Source organism: Amphibalanus amphitrite, unplaced genomic scaffold, assembly GCF_019059575.1.
Source record: "Amphibalanus amphitrite isolate SeventyFive unplaced genomic scaffold, NRLGWU_Aamphi_draft 000790F_arrow, whole genome shotgun sequence".
Classification (NCBI taxonomy): Eukaryota; Metazoa; Arthropoda; class Thecostraca; order Balanomorpha; family Balanidae; genus Amphibalanus; species Amphibalanus amphitrite.
The window spans coordinates 296,699-316,498 of NW_024882284.1; the positions used below are offsets into that span (position 1 = coordinate 296,699).

General features: G+C 47.7%; 2 protein-coding genes across 6 annotated transcripts in view; both read right to left on the reverse strand.

Annotated features, from left to right (window-relative positions):
• Positions 1-2,367: 2,367 nt before the first annotated feature.
• On the reverse strand, positions 2,368-12,485 carry LOC122366197 (corticotropin-releasing factor-binding protein-like). Of its 2 annotated transcripts, none has more exons than XM_043338164.1 (8): positions 12,401-12,485; positions 7,651-7,746; positions 7,176-7,254; positions 6,586-6,749; positions 5,305-5,515; positions 3,546-3,724; positions 3,062-3,173; positions 2,368-2,691 (listed from the first exon to the last, which is right to left on the reverse strand). In XM_043338164.1, the coding sequence occupies exons 2-8, from the start codon at positions 7,735-7,737 to the stop codon at positions 2,510-2,512; spliced, it is 1,014 nt and encodes a 337-aa protein (XP_043194099.1). In that variant the 5' UTR covers positions 7,738-7,746; positions 12,401-12,485; the 3' UTR covers positions 2,368-2,509. The 2 variants fall into 2 exon arrangements, with proteins under 2 accessions (XP_043194099.1, XP_043194100.1); XM_043338165.1 differs by lacking the exon at positions 12,401-12,485 and adding an exon at positions 12,113-12,267.
• A 3,044-nt stretch (positions 12,486-15,529) lies between these two features.
• Positions 15,530-19,800, reverse strand: part of LOC122366200 (tropomodulin-like) — a 31,110-nt gene continuing 26,839 nt past the window's right edge. For 2 of the 4 annotated variants that reach the window (XM_043338172.1, XM_043338173.1), the window contains exons 9-10: positions 18,749-18,815; positions 15,530-16,250 (exon numbers count right to left, since the gene is read on the reverse strand). In XM_043338172.1, coding sequence (XP_043194107.1) covers positions 16,232-16,250; positions 18,749-18,815 — 86 coding nt within the window. In that variant the 3' untranslated portion in view covers positions 15,530-16,231. Of the gene's footprint in view, positions 16,251-17,528; positions 17,602-18,739; positions 18,816-19,800 lie in introns of all 4 variants that reach the window. The other 2 variants (XM_043338175.1, XM_043338174.1) reach the window with 2 other exon arrangements.

The following is a 19,800-nucleotide window of genomic DNA, read 5'->3' on the forward strand; positions in this document are numbered from 1 at the left end:
ACACTGCCAATCTCACTTATTGAATCTTATGGATGATAGACCATCTGTAGGAATATTGGTTTTGTTCATGGTATTCCTCATATTGATTTAGCAGGTAGCACTATGACTCAGTTTAGCAGTCCAGTACAAATGTGTTTCAACACACTGCAATCGAGTCCGTCACACCGATCTCGAGTTTCGAACGGGCGACTTGTCGCGCGGTTCGGTGGCGAGCTCGGGGGAGAGGGTCACTCCGTCTGCGGCTCGCCAGCGGGCACGGGCGGCGACGGTCACCAGCTCCAGGTACAGACAGCGCACCGCCCAGAACCAGTACCAGCAGAGCGTCTGAAGCGTGGCCAGTGCCGCCATGCTGGCCAGTACGGCCCACAGCGAGCCGGCGGCCAGCAGGAACACGCCCACGGCCAGTGCGGCCGACTGGGCGGTGAAGAGGGCGCCGCAGCCGACCAGCCAGGCCAGCAGCAGCGGCGGCCGGCGGCGCGCCGCCCCCAACACCAGCAGCACGTGGAAAGCGGCGGCCAGCAGCGGCAGCGGCGCAGACGCCGCCAGCGCGGTGGCCTCGCGCCAGCCGCGCCGCTGGCAGTAGAGCGCGGCGGCGGTCAGCGCCAGGCCCGCCACGCCGTACACAATCAGTAGCCACACGCCGATGGCCACGCAGCCGCGGCGCAGCTCGACGCAGCGGCAGCAGGTCGGCATCGTGAGCCGACTGAGCTCGGAGGAGTCACCGTCCGCAGCCATCAGCAGGCCAGACACACGGCACTGTCCATCGCCAGTCGTCCAAAGACAAAGACACGACACACGGCTTTATCTGCCTGCCGGTGCCTACACACGGCAATGATCTCAGTTGCTGTCAGACTCAGACGGACACAGCACGGCACTGTCTTCTTTCTGCTGCCTTCAGAATGATAGACGCGTCGCTCTATCCATCAGCAGAGTGACAGATAGACGGCACTGTCCTTCGTGACTTCTATGAAAAGTGAAAAGACACTCAACTGTCCTGTCTTCCATCCGCTGCTTTTAGATGGACAGACACAAGACGCTGTCCGTCAGCTGTCGTTCAGAGACGCGACACTGTCTCATTTCCGTCCGCAGCTATCAGACGGACGGACACACGGATTTGTCTTGTTTTTACCGGCCTCAGACGAGATAACACATGAGCACTGTCTTCAGCTGTCGTGCAAATGCACTAAACTGCCATCCGTCAGCCATCGTCTGTCTGGTTTCCGCTGCCGTCAGACGGACAGATAATCGGCGCTGTCTATGACCCGGAAGGTACGCGGAGGCAGTCCGGTCTGCCAGAGCACCCAAGGCTCTCAGACGGCTCGCCAACAGGAGCGACGCGCAAACTAGCGTGTATGAGCACTGAACAGCGAGCACGTCTCGCCGCTACCGCGGTACTGGAGCTCTCGGTGCTGTGAGCCGCACTGCCGACAATCAGTGACGTTTGTCAGGCGGCTTCCATCGGCCACTATCAGTCGGTTCAAGGTCGAACGACATGACGTCATTCAGTGAGTGCACTGTGTGTGCACATTGTGTGCGCAGTGAGCACGGTCAAACTTCCTTTGTGCTTCGAAAATACTCATGATCGCATCTTCGTTGCCCTCCCCAACCCCCATCCATCCATTATCTGTTGGTGTTCGTCATACGGGCAGGCGCATTCGGGTGTCTTTTTACCCTCCTCAACATACCCATACATACCTAACTGACGAGTGGCGATTCAGCAAGGCACGCGAGTTGATATTTATGCTGTTATTCACTTCGACCAAGAGCGGGCTCTTCTCGCGCAACCACCCCGATATCCCCCTCCCCTCCCCGTTCCCATGTCGTGCTCGTGTGTTCAAGATAGGTAAATTGCAATTATACATTCACTGAATAACACTTAAAAGACCTATCGATTAATGAAATGAAACATTTATTTTTTTCGCGGGATAAATGAGAGAAGGAGGGGAGCAAATAGATAAAATCGTCCCAGCATAAAAATGAATAGGTACGTGTGTGCAATTAACTTCAGTATTTTGCGATTTGGAATCGTGCGGTTGTAAGGTAAAGTTAATAAAGTTGACTTAGTTTTAACTTGGGTAATAAAGTAACTTATTCCTCCGGGAATAAAGTTAAAGGAATAAGCATACAAATCTGTTCCTTTAATCTCTTTTCACAGGTCAACTTGATCTCAAAGTCGGCCTACAGTACCTACCTACCTTTACCCTACCTAGGTATCTATTACCTACCTACCTATATTGTTTCTGCTGTTTACGACTTACGTTCATTCTTTGACTCGATCGCTTTATAATCACTTATGGGAGAATAGGTATGATGATTCAGGCAAGTCACTGTTTTCTTTTCCACAAAGCGCACACCAAAAAGAGAGCGTTGAAGCAGCAGTAAGTACAAGACTCTTGTATTACTCCTGTATTGGTATTATCCATCGTGTATTGGCAGATGCCCGGTTGTGAACATAGCAGCGCTCTCAGCCGTGACGGTGAGGTCGGCGGCGGGTCGGGCCCGTCACCCATCACCAGCTGTAGTCCTTCAGACTCTCCTCCAGCTGCTGGTCGTCCAGGCCGTAGTCGGCGGCGCACAGACTCAGCATCTGCTGGAAGGGCAGCAGCCGCGCGCGCACCAGCACGTGGTTGTCGAACAGGCCGCTCGACACCAGCCGCGAGACGAACATGCCGCACACGCTCTCCGGCGGACCTGAGGGAGACACAACATCGGTGGCAGTCAGTGGTCAGTGGTCAGTGGTTACTGGTCAGTGGTCAGCGGCCATTGGTCACCCTACACAGCACACACTGAACACAATATACAGAGGCCTTGTGGAAGACGCAGCCTATCCCCATCGACAGAGAACCTCATGTCCCTACTGTCCGATCCACTACCCTCTATCTCATCGATAAAGAAGCTTACGTCCCTCCTGTTCGTGCTAGCAGCGCCCCTCTGCCGGTTCGGTGACGTCTATTTGTATTTTGTACCGTTGCCACCACCTATCTGCCGTATGTATCTACTTACATGCCGTTTTATGAAGGTAGGTAGTACATATGCAGGGTATGTACATATGTACACTCACCGGCCGACGAGCTGATGCCACAGAGACGCCGGCTGACTGCCGCCGACCGGTCAGTGTCCAGACCGGTGGCCTCGCCGAGCTCCACAAAGTCGGGCCAGCCGCGACGCGCGCACTGCGGAACATATATGCAAACAGGCACGGCCGTTTAGTCAGGTTTTCTATAGGAATGAAGGCAAAATGCGTCCAACATTCCATCGCTCATTTACAGCCTCTTTGTCGTAAGAATGAAACGGCAGAAATCTTTTGTTGAGTCTGGGGAGAGACCAAACGGCGTTTGGTCTCTCCCCAGACTCAACAAAAATACAATGTCATTGATGACTTTATACTGTTCTGTATAAACCTCCAGCAAGCTGAACAGTGAACACTACTGCCTATGATATCCAATATATATATGCATGTACAAAGACTGTCATCACAGTTAGCTGTGTCTCTGTATTTCATTCCCGGTACCCAAATCGCAGTGGGTCTGCCACACTCCACCTACCTTGGTAGAGGTCAGGGCAGCCCTCGTGCGCCTCCCACCGCCGCTCAAGGGCGCTCCCACACGGAACGGCAACACCTGTACCTCCACAGGACTCATGCTGAACAGTGTGCAGTTTCTGCGCTGGCCGAAGTTGCGCAGGGAGAATACCTCAGTGGTGCCGTCCATCAGCTGGTTACACGCTGTGTGAGATAGAACGGGTGAGATGGAGAATGGTGCGGCCGACAGCCGAGCGTATGTACAGTAATGTACGCTAATTCTGCTTATTAGCGCCGTTGGAGTGATGCAGAGGGGCCAGGATAGTAAACATTGATTGGATAAATTGGTTTTAGATGGTCGGCTGGCAGAGGACTTCAACCACGCCTCCGGAATTGCTCATCGATACAAAGAAACGTTTCAAGAGCGGGCGTAAGGACGTCTATTTTCTGAGCATGGGGTTTTTAGATTAGACATGCGATCTGTGAAGTTCAAAACCCGACATACATTTGTCAAGCACCCTTTGTCTCTATCTCTGCGGACTGAGAACTGTGAAGCTCGTAGCCCGACTTCTCAAGTAGGCACAAGTGACAACTGTCTGAGTCTGATAAGATTAGACCAAATGCAATTTGCTGCCTGGTAATAGGTATGCTCATTTCTCACGAATCTCCCGACCTCTGAGATTCGCTAAAAATAGCTGCAATGGACTGAAAACACAGTCCAGAAACTGAATAACGTCGGGCCTATGATTTGAATGCGTAGCTCACATACTTGGTACTGATATGACGCCAGCGCCTGTTTTACGACTCGAAACTGATAAAAGCAGACAGGCACCGACAGGCAGGCAGACAGACAGGCATATACGCATTGTGCATTCAGCCCGCATTTGCAGAACTGCTCGTGGCTTCATGGACTGTGCCTGGTGTTGGGTAGGCTGGATACGGATAACTCATACGGCACTCGAGGGAATGGGAAATGCGTAACTCTTTCCAAGGACTGGGTAAACGGTGCATAACTGACGAGGGAAGCTGGGTAATGAGATAACTAGATAATTCATGCATGGGGCATGGGCTAGGTGATGGGTAACTCGCACCGAGAGTTGGGAAAAGGGTAACTCACCCCGGAAGTTGGGTAATGGGCAGCTCACGCCGGGGGTTAGGTAGTGGATAGTAGCCGTTTTCACGACGGGCTATCCGGCGAATTTCACCAAATCTGCTCCCAATCTCTTTTACAGCAAATATCTTCATTTTACGAATTTATTTCAGTGTTTTAATCGATGATGCTCTCTGACAATATGACAAAGCAGACATATAAGCAATTAGCGCAACCCTAACTGATAGCTGATAAGAGACACACTGAACCTAATTTGACCAAATCTGCCCCTAATCTGTACCAGATGTGCACCAAATGTGTACCAGATGGCCGTCGTGAAAACGGCTCAAGTGTGTAACTCGCGCCGTGGGTTGGGTAATGCGTAGTGGGTACTGGGTAGCAGCTAGTGGGTACTCACGCCGGGGGTTAGGTAGTGGTCGATAGTGTGTAACTCGCGCCGTGGGTTGGGTAATGCGTAGTGGGTACTGGGTAGCAGCCAGTGGGTACTCACGCCGGGGGTTAGGTAGTGGTCGATAGTGTGTAACTCGCGCCGTGGGTTGGGTAATGGGTAGTGGGTAGCAGCCAGTGGGTACTCACGCCGGGGGTTAGGAAGTGGTCGATAGTGTGTAACTCGCGCCGTGAGTTGGGTAATGGGTAGTGGGTACCTACTGGGTAGCAGCCAGTGGGTACTCACGCCGGGGGTTGGGCAGGTGCCGCACGCGCACGGAGAGTGCCGATCCGGCGGCCGGCAGTCGGTACTGGAGCAGCACGGCGTTCTGCTCGCTGACGAACGGGCGCGGCGGCGGCGCCGTGCCGCACAGCTCGACGGTGCGCTCCTCGACGGGCCGGCCGTGGTCGGAGGGGCTGGGCCACAGCTCGCCCATCATCTCCCAGCCGTCCACCAGCTGAGCAGACCGGCACGCAGAGACAGCGTCAAGGGCCAGCGTTGCGTTACAACAGACCAGTTATGACACGTGGTATGCAAATGGCGATCACTGCTCAAATATCCAATAGTATGGCATGAAATAAATAATTGTCACGCATTCATCACCTATTATCATTTCTCTGTTAGGTATCATTTGTCTATTATCTTGAATTTATTGCAGCCGTACAGGACGTCCTTCCCGTTTTAATTCCGACTGACGACAATCATAGTCAGCTTCTTTGAAGAAGGGAGAGGCTTCCCGAGGTCTTTTTCACTTGTGAGAAGTGGGCAACCGTCAGAACACATCCGCAGTGTCCCTATCTCATGATAACATTCCTTCGTCGGTTCTACCTACATTTGTTTTTCTACTTTTCACTGTTCTGTTGGCACAGCAATAATAAACGATAAGTCCTCCAGACCTAGCTATGACTTTCCTTAGTCCTTACAATGCCTACGAATAATATACGTGCAATGTGCATACATTTGCTCTACACATCATAAATGTCGTCCGTTTCGTCTCTTGCTGCCGACCGCCAGCCATTCAGCGAAGGTGTTTTGCGGGCTGCCTACCTTGCAGGCGCTTGCGGAACGGCCGCACAGCAAATCTGACACGACGGAATAGCGAATGGTGTGCGAATCTGCAAGTGTTTGTTGAACTTTTGGATCAGGTAGATTCAAAATAAGGCCTGAGGAGCTTATTTAGACAAGTCTGAATTATTTGCGCTGGAATTTATTTATTCTTATGTCGACCCTCTTTTGTCGAACCCTTATATGTCAAACCTCAAAAGTAGAAAGATGAAGCGCTGTTGTTTAAAAAGCACAATGCTTCTGTCTTCACGTGCTCACGATTAACAAGAGGGGACAAGATTACCTACTTACTCACAGTTATTAATAATTCAGTGACAAAAATGTTCGTGTCTACTGAACATGTTTCTGTCAACTACATGTTTGGCGAGTCTTGTGGCCTTTACCTAACTATGTCTATGTTTTATGCAACGCGTATAATAATTGCTGCATAAGACTGGAAACGGTCCAGATAGACGAACTCACAGCGACCCGGCCGCCGGTGTGGCACGGCACGTTGACGTAGTTCAGCTGCACCTCGATGATGTTATTGGCGTCCGAGAAGAGGTAGAGGCCGCAGGTCTCCGACGAGCCGTCCCCAGACGACTTGATGTAGAACGTGCCGTCAGCAGACGTCGTGTTTATACACTCTGGGAAGTGCATTCAATCAATAAAATGTTCACAAATCTCATGGCGATGAAGAACACACAGACAGCTGTGAAACGTTGTATAGTAACATTGACCAAATGCAATCAAATACTGCAGATAACGGATCATGAGACATAAAATGCTGCGAACGCCTCTCGCTGCGTGAGAGGAACCCTCAAACACTGCAGGCAAAGCTATAATAACCTACGCTGTGCTGCCAGTGACGTGTGTGCAACAAGGGACCGAATCTCAAATATCTGCGACAATCTATACACGACAGAGTTCTATGAGGTATACCGGTGCATGTTCGTCATTAAGATATTTCTGGGTACTATGTATTTGCCGGTCTCATTGCAATATTTACCTCCGCAGCTATCATATTAGACGTCTGTGGCGTCGAGAAATAATTTTCTGCCTCAGGCCCTCACCTCGAATGATGTGGTGCGCGCCAACGTCGCGGGCTGGAGAATGTTCATCTTCTGAAGGGGGCTTCCCGATACTGACATCCTAAGAACAGGACATTACTTGCTGAGCTCATGGTAAATTGGCAAAGGCCAGACGTTTCTTATAGGCATCTTGGGCCAGGCATTCTGTGTTCGATAGGAAATTTCATGATTCAACGTTTCCAACCATCACACACACTAAGTTAACTATGAGCAAGGGCTTGGAAAAAGACCAATGCACAACACTCCCCTCTCCATCTCTCTCCCTCTCACCTACTACTCTCTCTCTCCCTCGCCCCCTCTCTCTCTCTCTCTCCCTCTCTATTTCTCTCTCCCTCTCTCTCTCTCTCTCTCTCTCTCTCTCTCTCTCTCTCTCTCTCTCTCTCTCTCTCTCTCTCTCTCTCTCTCTCTCTCTCTCTCTCTCTCTCTCTCTCTCTCTCTCTCTCTCTGCCGTATTTACCTGAGGGAAGGCGTGTGTGGGGAGCACGTTGAAGCTGAGGTGAGCCAGCACCACAGCAGCCGATAGTAGCCGCTTGCCCCGGTACATGTCTGAGTCCTGTCGACAGGTGTCAGTTCAGAACCAGGTTAACAGACCCCGGGCTCGGGACCTGCGTGCTTTTCACAATGGGCTATTGGACGAATGCAAGTAATTAGACCAAATCTGCACCAATCTTTTAAACTTCTTAAAAAGCTGAGACTCTGCTTGAGGCTCATGATGAATAATAATAATATAAGAATAACCAGTAACCTCATAATATAAATTAGAAATAGGAGCCAAAAAGTTGTTTAAAATAATCGAATATTTCGCTCCTGGAGCTTCGTCGGCGACAATTCATCGATTAAAACACTGAAATAAATTCATAAAATAAAGATATTTGCTCTAAAAGAGATTAGGTGGAGATTTGGTCAAATTATCGCTGACGAAGTTCCAGGATCGAAATAATGGATAATTTCAAATATAGCTTTTTGGCTCCTATTTCTAATGTATATTATGAGGTTACTGGTTATTCTCATATTATTATTACCAATCTCTTAAAACAAATATCTTCATATCAATTATCATGAATGTATTTCTGCAGTGTTTAAATAGAAAATAAGGTCTAATAATTTGAAAAATGGGGTATACAAGCATCTGTGCAGCCCAAACTGATAACTTTTAAGAAACACAGAACATAATAGCCGTTTTCACGACGGCCATCTGGTACACATTTGGTGCACATCTGGTGCAGATTAGGTGCAGATTTGGTCAAATTAGGCTCAGTGTGTCTCTTAGTAGCTATCAGCTAGGGTTGCACTATTTACTTATATGCCTGCTCTGTCATATTTTCAGAGAGTATCATCGATTAAAACACTGAAATAAATTCATAAAATAAAGACATTTGCTCTAAAAGAGATTAGGTACAGATTTAATCAAATTAGGTGCATTCGCCGGATAGCCCGTCGTGAAAACGGCTAATTTGACCAAATCTGCACCACCTCAGCACCTAATCTGCACCAAATGTGCACCAGATGGCCGTCGTGAAAACTGCTGGCATAAACCTTTTATATCCCGCGACCGCCTGGGGGGGTCGGATCCGACCCCCCCCCCTCCGTTTTTCTTGAATAACTCAAGAACCGCTTACGCTATCAACTTGAAACTTGGCATACCTTCTCCCCCATCAATTTGACGTCTTCTGTGTAACTTTGAAGAAAAAAAATTCAAAATTTTTTAGATATATCGATTTTAGTGATGTAACTACATGGCGTTTTTAGTCAAAAAGTGGTAAATGTTTAAAAAATCGCCAAAAATCAGGGTTTAAAGCAAATTGCAAATTAAGGACATGAATAGACGCAGCTCAACGAGTTCTTTAAAATGGATATCTCGGATTTTCCATAAAATGCGTTTTTCACCCCTAAAAATTCAAAAAACTACATTTTTTGGAAAACAGCTAATAAAATCCAAAATTTTTAAAATTTCCAAAAAACCGGAATATATGTTATAGAGCTCTATTAGAACATTAGAGGTCCCAAATTTCAACTTTCTATCTTGATTTTTGACCCCCAAATTGTAAAAAATAGCTCCAACATGCATAGGGCATGGTGACGTCATTAGCATTTTCGTGAATTAGAGGCACTTCTGAACATCGCATGTGAAAACAAATGGCACCACTAGATTCCTGGGACAAAGCTCGTCTAGAAAAGTGCATTTTTATGTCAAAAATAAAAAGTTGAAAAAATGACCCTTTTTCTCAGCCCTCGTTTAGTATAAACGATTTTTTATGCTTTCAATGCACATTTATCACCAGAAAAGTGAATTGGGGTCACATATAACCATTACCATCGGATTCGGCGTGAAAAAAAGCCATAAAACATGTGTTGCACGCCCATGTAGCAGAAAGTGAAAACCGTGACCTTTCGTGACCTGACCTGACCTTGACCCGTACTTAGTATGACCCCTATACGCACATGGTACCTTCACTAGGTCTTTGAGGTCATTTTTGGTGAGTTTCGAGCAGCAGCTATCGATTCCGCTGTCCGTAAGCCTAATCATGCAAAACCCCTGAATTTGACCTTTGACCTGACCTTGACCCGAAAGTTGACCTCAATCTTAAAATCTTAAGAGTGCTTTGGGAAGGTCTCGTAGAGACCTTTCGAACGCCGCCTCGCGGGGCTCGATGCGACCATTGGTTCTCGAGATAACAGGGGGGGGGGGTCGGATCCGACCCCCCAGGCTGTCGTGGGTACGGAAATAGCCCAGGCGGTGCCGGGATATGTTACTTAGAGTGTTTAGAATGGCATTTCACCAAATAAGTCGCAATTCAGTTTTCTCCCATTGATTTATGACGAGAGGCCGCAAAATTGAACTGACTAGGTCACCGAAATGAGTAAAATCAAAGATATACGTTTTGTACATCCTGCCATTCTAATAAATCGCAGAAAGCTTCAAGCCATTTAGTCAGTCAGATTAGCTCTGACGAGCAAAAAACTCTTATGAGGTTAGGTCACTTGACATGACATGGTGACCTGAACTTTAGAGACCAGGGTCTAAGGTTTGCACATGTGTAGAAAAGATGAAACCGCATTGGGGCGTTCAATTTCCTCGGCCCAGCGCAAGATAATGGATCATTATATGAATGCTAACACAGCGCGAATGAATTCACTGTTTTGGTGACATGTGTAAGGTTCCCGTTGTGATGCCGCCAGGTATAAGTCGTTTTCACGACGGCCATCTGGTACACATTTGGTGCACATCTGGTACAGATTAGGTGCAGATTTGGTCAAATCAGGACAATTAGTGCAATCAGGACAGGACAAATTTGTGTGTGTCTCTTAGTAGCTATCAGCTAGGGTTGCACTAATTGCTTATATGCCTGCTTTGTCATGTTATCAGAGAGCATCATCGATTAAAACACTGAAATAAATTCATAAAATGACGATATTTGCTGTAAAAGAGATTAGGTGCAAATTTGGTCAAATCAGGTGCATTCGCCGGATAGCCCGTCGTGAAAACGGCTATTATGTTTTGGCACCCATTTTCAGCTAACGATGATCTGTTGAAAATAACCCTCAAACGTAGTGGGAAACTTTGCATCGGAAGCACCAGTTCAGTCCGTACTAATCAATAAAAGAAGGACGACAAGCCATCTCGCTGAGAAAGTTCCTCGGCTGTAAAAACATTTCGAGCGAAACAACAAATTATTTCCGCCCAAACTTACAACGGAACACCTGCGACCTTCGTGTGCTGATAGCTGTCCGTATAATTTTACGAATGAAGTTGCCTGAAGGTCCTACGAACTTTACTGTCGATTTTTACTCTCGCTATAGCCCGCCAGACAGGCAAATTCGATTCTGCAATTAATTGCACACAAAAGAAAACTTTGAAATATTTTTTTTTTGAAATAGTTCAGAAATATTTTTCAGATAGCGGTACCAAAAACAGCTTTACTCTGAAAACGGCTATCCCGCAACATGACGGAGAGCGGACCGATTTAGCGGCTCCTTACTTATTTTACGCATAGTTTTCAACGTCAATCCCTCAATGCAGTTTTGGAATAACAAAAATATACAGTATACACTGTATGATTGCGATACTTTTGTGCAATAATATGTATGAATTTTTTGCTCCATACCGCCTTTGGTCAGGTCACTTCTGGTTTACGATTACGCTTAGTGGCCCCGATATGAACGCAAAAAAAAAGTAACCGGTCCCGCTTACAACTCATATGCAGGGAGCAAGCAATAATGTATAAACCTTTGCCGTTTGCGACTCATTTAGTTGTCATTAAAACTGAACGGATCCCTCTAAAACCTATTTATATCCTATGAAATCTATAGAGTCCAGTCAATACTTAGCTAACTACCTACCTAGTACCTATACCTAACCTACGATAGGCAGCCTGCGAGCGCGGCCGGGCCGCTCATACTAAAATTTTACAGATTAAGTTGGCATGGCAGCTTCCTGATGGTACGTATACTTTTATTTTTACTTGTTATATATAATGAAATGTTTGGCATTAGCAATAGACTTCTTTCTTACGACGTTAAAATGGTTTATATCCGCGACCACGATGGAATTATCGGTAGCATAAGCAATTATGACATCTTAGTACGGTTATAAGCGCTTACAGCCTTTGGCATGAAACCGCTGTTATGTGTGAAACTTCCGACCAATAGTTTCTAAAATTGCAGCACGGGTCTTCGCTCCTGCGACATCAGTTCCTATACCTGCATTACCAGTATCCTCGCCCGTATTACGGTTCCCCATGGCTGCAGTCCCGGTATCTCCGCCCATATTACGGGTCCCCATATGTTCTCGATATCCCCACCCGTATTACGGGTCCCCATGGCTGTAGTCACTGTATCCCCACCTGTATTACGGATCTCATAACTGTATATGTATGTAGTCCTAAAGCCTGTGCATCCAGCGCTGGGTAACCTCTCACCTGTCCTTATCCCAAGCCTCACTACGTCCCACAGTCTTTGACCTGCCTCTGTCCGTGGTGAGGGGACAGTTGTGAGGGGCCGCCGAGGCCGCCTGGTGTTCCGACTCGGCGGTTCGCTGTCCACTGCCGCCGTCGACACCGTCGGACCGCCGTCGGCACCGTTGGACCCCCGTCGGCACTGACGGCGCGCCGGCGTCGCGCAGCCCGCGCCCCCGAGTGTCTCCTGTGTGAGTAGCGTACGCACCTGGCCGCGGCCTCGGGTGTCTCCTGTACGAGTAGTGTACGCACCTGTCTGATCGGCTGGCTCCGGCGGAGGTGGCCCTGCCCGTCCTGCCGCCGGACCGCGGAGCTAACTGCGCGACTGACTGCCGCCGACTGGACCGGACACGGTGCGTGTCACTCACCCTCCGATGACCCCTTCAGCAGGCACTGACGTCATCGACAAAATGGCAGCGCTGCGCCTTGTACCACTGCAAATATATTAAAACAAACACGATTTTATTTCGTCTGTTTGATAATACTTCATCACACATTGCACTGAGCGTGCAGCCGGTGCAAAGCGTTGCAAAATGCGATAAGACAATTTCGTAATCTTTGCGCTCCCTCCACTTTTTACGGTGTTAAGGTAAGCAAACACTCTTCCAGTTGTGAGTCACTGTTATTAGAGAAACGCTTATAAATTGCTTCTTTTAATACCTATCTAAGGGATATATGGAGTACCGTCGGTGGTACACATCTCGGACACAAAAATAGGTCGTCAGCTTCCGGCCATGGTTACTATTTGAGGAAGCTCTTTGATGCTAACTTCCGTTTAGCCATCATTAGCATAACAACGACTAAATACAACTTTTTTGTGCAAAGCAGATGTGCCTCTTTCTCGTTAAGTTAAACGAAATGGGGAGGTCATGCATGATGTAACCAAGTTCATCTCAGGTGACCCTTATAAAACATTTGAGATACAAAAGTTGCAAGGATTTGGAAGCTTATATACTTTTTGAGCGTCTTTTCTCTCTGCGAATGAGTTCCTAGCAAAGAGAGCGTTGCTAAGTTGTGACATTTCCGGACCGTGCAGATGCGCACTAATGACTTCATAAGTGAGCGACTTGAATTATCCTAACAAAAATTGAAAGAGTATCAAAAGATTTGACAATGAGTCGGTGGTGAGGCATGTGGTAATTTTGGTTCTCTACCGAAAGCGTACCTACTCCGAGTCGCGAAAAAGACCCACTGGCCAGAGAGGATTAAGTGAAGCCGAATCAAACAAAAATTATCGAGTGGACATAAAACCCGAGTTTGATGCAAATCTAGTGTGCAACGTGACAAATGTCAGCAGATAATAGCATGAATGACTTCATTGAGTGTGTTCATTCATGTCCATGCTATCAACAATGATCATGAAAATTCAAACGATGGTTGGGTCAACAACATGGATTCAACTCCCAATGTTCCGTTTTATTTATGGCATATGAGTAGATGAATACACTTCCGTCGAGCACCACTAAAATTCTACATCTATATTTTCCAAACAAAAATAAGAGCCGCAGCTCGAGCGGCCGTCCCAGCTCGCGCTCCACTGGATGGCATTACTCTGCACCTTCCGTCGAGTTTTCGACCGGGGGAGCATACATGGCACGTGGCACGGTATGATAGGGGACGGGACCTTACTAGGAGGTACGGGTAAATACGATACGGTACTGGCTACGGTGTCTTACCAATGGATTTCTTTTATACGGTACGATACTGTACGCTACCGTACCTCACCTCATAATATAGTGTGGTACGACATAGTACGGAGCGGTACTTCAATCGAGGCATGGTACGGCATCTAACCGCGCTGTATGTGTGCCGCAAAGCACAACACGGTAGTACGGTATTTAAAGGGACCCTCCCACCTTAACATTAGATTTGAGTTGAGATAGCCAAAATGGGGTCCCTGGCTCACAATTACCGGTTTCGGCACTCACAACATCGAGAAATGCCTTAAATCGGAAATATTGAATTTCAAAATTGCAGCATTTTGATTCAGAGGGGCTAATGCATAGGAATACCCCTCTGAATGTGTGACGTCAGCGCAGATATCTAACGATTTTTAAATGTTTGACTAAAACGTTTTGTAGCACGCGGTGGTATATGCTGCTTTGCGCGCAACAAATGCCGCACTTTCAAATAAAGTCGCTAGGAACAGCGGAGATCCCAAAAAGTAAACAAAAGTAAAAGTCTAATATCTTGAAAACCGGTGAATATTTTTCGATGAAATTTGGTAGATATTCGTTTTTGCTCTTTCTGAACCGAGCGACATCACTTTCATGCCAATTCATTAACCCGCGCCCCGCTGGGGGGGGGGGCAGAATCTGCCCCCCCTCCCGTTTTTCGCCAATAACTTCTAAACGCGTCACGCCAGCAACGTCAAACTTTCAGTACCTTATCATACATCAATTTGACACGTTCCCTGAAAATTTGAGCGAAATCCGTCGGAAAATTTTTGAGAAATTGACGTTTTAGTGACGTCATGTTCGCCATTTTCGCCTCAAAAACGGCAAAATTTCAAACGCCGCTAACATCTTCATTTTTCAAGGAATCAAGACGTAACAAAAAAGGTTATACGTGATTCTACTTTGTCTATCAAATGGCTATCTCGGTTTTTTGAAAATTTTGGATTTTAGCCAAAATTTTTCCAAAAAACTGACTTTTTTGGGAAAATATTTATAAAATCCAAAATTTTGAGTTTATCGAAAAAACCGGAATATATGTCAAAGAAGTGGTCTATGTGCACCTACATACCAATTTTTAGAAGAATCGGTTTAAAAATGTGGGAGTTATTCAAAATTTTATGACGTCACGACACACAAATTTTTTGAAAAATGATTTTTTGGAAGTTCTAGACCTCGTACGGAAACAAAAATAGCACCATTCGATTCGCCGTGAAAAACTGCATCGGATAGACACCTTTTTAGGCCTGAACAACCAACTTCAAAATTTGACCTCACTTGACCTGACCTTGACCTGACCTCGACCTGAAATTCATCCAGAGGTGGTCCAAATCACTTATTGAGTGTGCCTATTGAATTCCATGAGTAAAATGACCCATAAAACATGTGTCGCACATGCCCTTTTCTATATTTTGTTTTTGGTGACCTGACCTGACCTGACCTGACCTTGACCTTGACCTTTGAATGACATTGTGTGCAACGAATATTGTCTTGGTAGTCTAAGAACACGTTTTGGGCAATCAGTCTCAGTCCATTCTTCGGCAACTACGGTGCAAGACCGATACTGTAGAAACTTGCATTTTGTACCCTTGACCTGACCTTGACCTGACCTCTGACCTATTTAAGCAAAAAAATTTGGGCTCTCAAGATCCGCCTTGTTGAGAGCTTTCGATTGCCGTTTTCCCCGTCTTTCTACGACCATCGGTTCGGAAGTTAGACAGGGGGGGCAGAATCTGCCCCCCCCCCCCCCCAGCAGGGCGCGTATGGCTGAATAGCCCAGCGGGGCGCGGGTTAACTTTTTTGAAGGTGGGAGGGTCCCTTTTACAATGGGGGCGCCGTAAGGCAGATAACCATGGCGTACTGAACTTGCATACCATGCAAAATCGCACCATACGATACGGTGCGCTGCGGCCGCTCAGGCAGAGACCAGCTGACTGTTCGACACACGCCGAACGGCTGATCGTCAACGCGTTCCATTGATGAGCGCCGATGCGCACAGAGGCGCACCACAGCACTGGGGGCGGCGGGTGAGACGAGAGGGACCGTCGACAAAGGCTCTACAAGACGCTCGTTCACAAACAAACAAGTCCGGCCAGCCGGCGCCGTATCAGACAAGCGTTCTGGAGGCTACTTCACGACGTCGCAAACGGGTCACAAACGTAGTCCGCTGGCACTGCGCTTTGGAAGTCACTGTCTCCTCTCTGGCGGCACACTGCGGGGTCCGTCGGGGGCACATGAGGACGGCGCCCGGCGGCAAGTCATGGTTCCGCGTCGAGTCGTTCAACGCGATGCTTGCAGCCGGCAGAAATGTCTCAATGCCGGCTGATCGGTGCACTCGTCAATTCCACGGAACAGGCCAGAGCAGCTACTGTCGGCTCCAATTGACAGGTCGCAGCGAACGCCGTCAGCTTCAGGGCACCACAAGCTGGCTGCAGAAGGAAGTGAGGTCAACCACATGAACAATTTTCTAGTCGTCTATATTTGTTTAACAGTCGACTACTACTGTATATGCTGCTTCTGTGTTTCGTTTAGAGTACATATCAAAGACAAATTGCTATGTTATCTTTACATCATTTGAGTAGGTAGGTAGATACGCAACTGAAATGATATGTACCTATAACGAGGCTTGAAATGATCTCACGCATGTCAAATTGTTTTTATTTTGCCTAAAATAAAAACAATTTGACATGCGTGAGATCATTGCAAGCCTCGTTATATTAATAATTATCATGTAATCCATCCTCGCCCATATAAAAAGATATGTACCTATGTGTATTTTACTTAACAGCGAAACTGAACCACTGAACAATGTCCTTAAGAATTCCCAAGAAAGCTCTGTGGTATGTATAACGACAGGCCGGAAAGTAAAACATGAACTAATTAATAGTGGAAAAAAGAACGCTGTTATACTCGTCAAAACTGTATGATTTCATGCATTGAAAGGGACGTGGATATGAGAGCAGTAATGCATTACGCACTACGCAGCATGCAAGACATTTGCTGCTTGCAAATGAGGATTCCGAATGACGCAAACTTTGGAAATGCTGAAACTTTTCTCGCTGTCTTAAATTTGCAAGACGAGCAGCTCCTCGTTGAATGATCATTTCAATTACCGAGTTGAGCGAAATTACTCGATAAACGGACTGGCTTCTAATAAAATACAAGTACGAAGGTCTTCACAAATAAAACTCCACCAGAGGGACATCGGGATTGTTGAGCACCGACAGTCGCTTGAAAGAAAAGGGATGTCGTTTAGCAGGGATAGACCCATCCTGGTGTAGGTTGAGGATGAGTGAGAAATGTCCCAGAGAGCGTATAACCGGTATATTGGAAATGGAGAGTAGGGTTTCCGGATTGGCAGTGCTAAGTGATACAGCCGTAGCTAAGACTGCGTAAACAACTTGCTGACCGTATCTTGTTGGGGCGGATGTCATCCTACCGGTGCAACCTCATGCATCGGATATAAGATGTCATTCAACTGCACTATATACAACCACTGCACGATACAAACTAAGGAGATCGTGCAGATACCTCCGTCGAGCGCGCTATCCATTGATTAAACAGCTCACTTGCTGCAAATGGAGCGGTAACCTATGACGACAAATCATTCGATGCAAAGGTCGCAGTCGGGCAGGAAATGAGGTTCGTATTTTCTACTTCACCCGAGCAAATGTGTTATTTATGAAGCCAGGGGAAGGACGGTATACCTAAAACGCGGCCACGGCCCTGTTCATTTGGCCTTGTTTGCGTCAGAGCCAGCGTCTCGCCGTGCCAAGCGTGCTGTAGAGCAAAACATGGTTCAGACATTCACCATTTTCATATGCGAGCAGCCCAACTTCCGCTCAGAATAGAGTTGTAAGTACTTAGGACGGCCAAGAAATAAAATGTTAAACGACTACATCAATCTGCTACTAAAAAGAAAAATGTGAGGCCTCTGAACAGCTCCCATATTTTTGTTGATGTAGCAATGCCGTTCCTTCCGATAGCTTATAACTGATGACTGAGTTGTGCTTGCAGATAGAAAGCTTTATCACTGATCAGACTGGTCTATTATGAGCGGAAGTTTGTTCCATGTAAACAGTTGATCAATGAGTGAGTCACCGTAGCAGGCGTGCTGAAAACCCATGATGTTACGGACCATGAACCTGGGCGAACGGCTGAAAACACACACGTCACACTCACCCAAGCGTTCACCCACACACAAAAGAGCGAGAGAACAGCGGACGATACAAGAGGTCGTGTGCAAAATAGCAGCGTAAGCATTGGCGATTGATTTCAGATGAGTGTGCCATGCACTGCCACAAGCGCTGAAACCGGCAGCAGTCAAATAGGTTAAATAAATAGGTTGTCAGCCGTAGTAGCAAAGGCTCATCACCTGCCGTCTTTCAAAAGGGTCCAAAGGCAGCTGACAGGATGATTCTGGGAAGGAAAAGGACTATAAGTTATATTTATTCTTTTAATTCAAAAATAGAATATAACCTAAATTTATCAGTTTGGGTGGTACACTGATTATATGCAGAGCTTTATTGGTGATAAGGAATTTGTCATTAGCTCATTAAAAGGAACTGAATTGTTGAAAAGTTTGGAAGGATAAAGAACAGTCGATGTTTGGCAATAAGCAAGGCGTGGCTGGTTGCGTCGGTAGTAATAAGTATAGCAGCGGGGCAGTGCCGGAAGCAGCAGGTAGCGCTGAGTCGTCGACAGTTGACAGTGCAGTGTTGAAAACAACAGGAAGCGTCGCGCTGCAAGCCTCCATGTTCAGGGTTGAGTGCTGATCGAAAGCGTGTCCATAGTTGGCAGTCAGAGCAATAGAGAAGTTATCACGCAAAAATCAAGTTAGCAACAAAAGCTGTTATAATATTAAGCACCAAGAGCTGCACACTGGATGTTAGCGAACGCGGCCGTTCAGCTACGCTACCTTGATTACGTTAGTTTCTTCCAAATGAGGTCGCGGAACAGAGTACAGCTGAGCCGCGACCTTTTGCCGGTGCGGACTGTGGACGGACCGCAGAGGGAGAGAGATGATACTCTATACCCGACGGGTCAGTGGCACACACATGGACAACGCTACATATCAGGTGTCACCAGCATAGTAACATGCGCACTGCCACGAGATCACGTTTACGCACACCAAAACGCTACAATATCCTATCTGGGAAGCTATAGGTATGGATATCTTGATATCTAGGTCTAACTACCAGTCCAGTTTCATGCACTCTGTAAAACTAAGGAGTCATAGTACACTACACTGCCTAGGAATCATCAGAAAACGAGCGACCCCGTGCACCAACCGCACCAGTCTATTTAGAATTAGAGCCATACACGGGAAGACGGGTATCTGCGCTGGCTGACTGGATCCCTGTAGAAGCTCACAGACAAGCACAGAGGGTAGGACAGGTGACAGGTGCAACAGCCGTGACTAACAGTCCTTGTTCAGGTTGCTGGGGAGTACTGAAAGCGACGACGAGCCAGTGGATAGCGCTATGGAGGAGTCGAATAAGCGCAGAAGATGCCTATAGATGCCTACGGGGACGAAGCGGATCTAGGCGAGCATCCGCCCTCCGAGAAGCCGATTGCTACTTGGCAGAAGCCGAACTGCCCTCAGCGGCGCACTGGTACCTCGAAGCCACTCCACACGCACTCTGCCGGCGGCGGCCCACCGTTCAGCGGCGCTCTCCGTCCAGGAAGTCCCTCTCCAGGCGCATCTCCAGCTCCTCGACATCCTGCGCCGTCTTGGTGATGTCGGCCACCGTCCGCGACACGTCAGCCACCGCCTGCTCCACGTCCTCGGCCACGCGGTCCACGTCGCGCGCCACTGTGGTCAGGTCACGGGCCACCTGCTCGGCGTCGGCAGTGATGGGCCCCAGGCCGGCGCTCAGGTCGGCCGCCACGCGCACCGCCTTCGCCGCCAGGTCGTCGGCCAGGCCGTCGGGCCGGTCGTCGGACGCCGGCTGGCGTAGTCCGCCAGCTCGAGCCGGT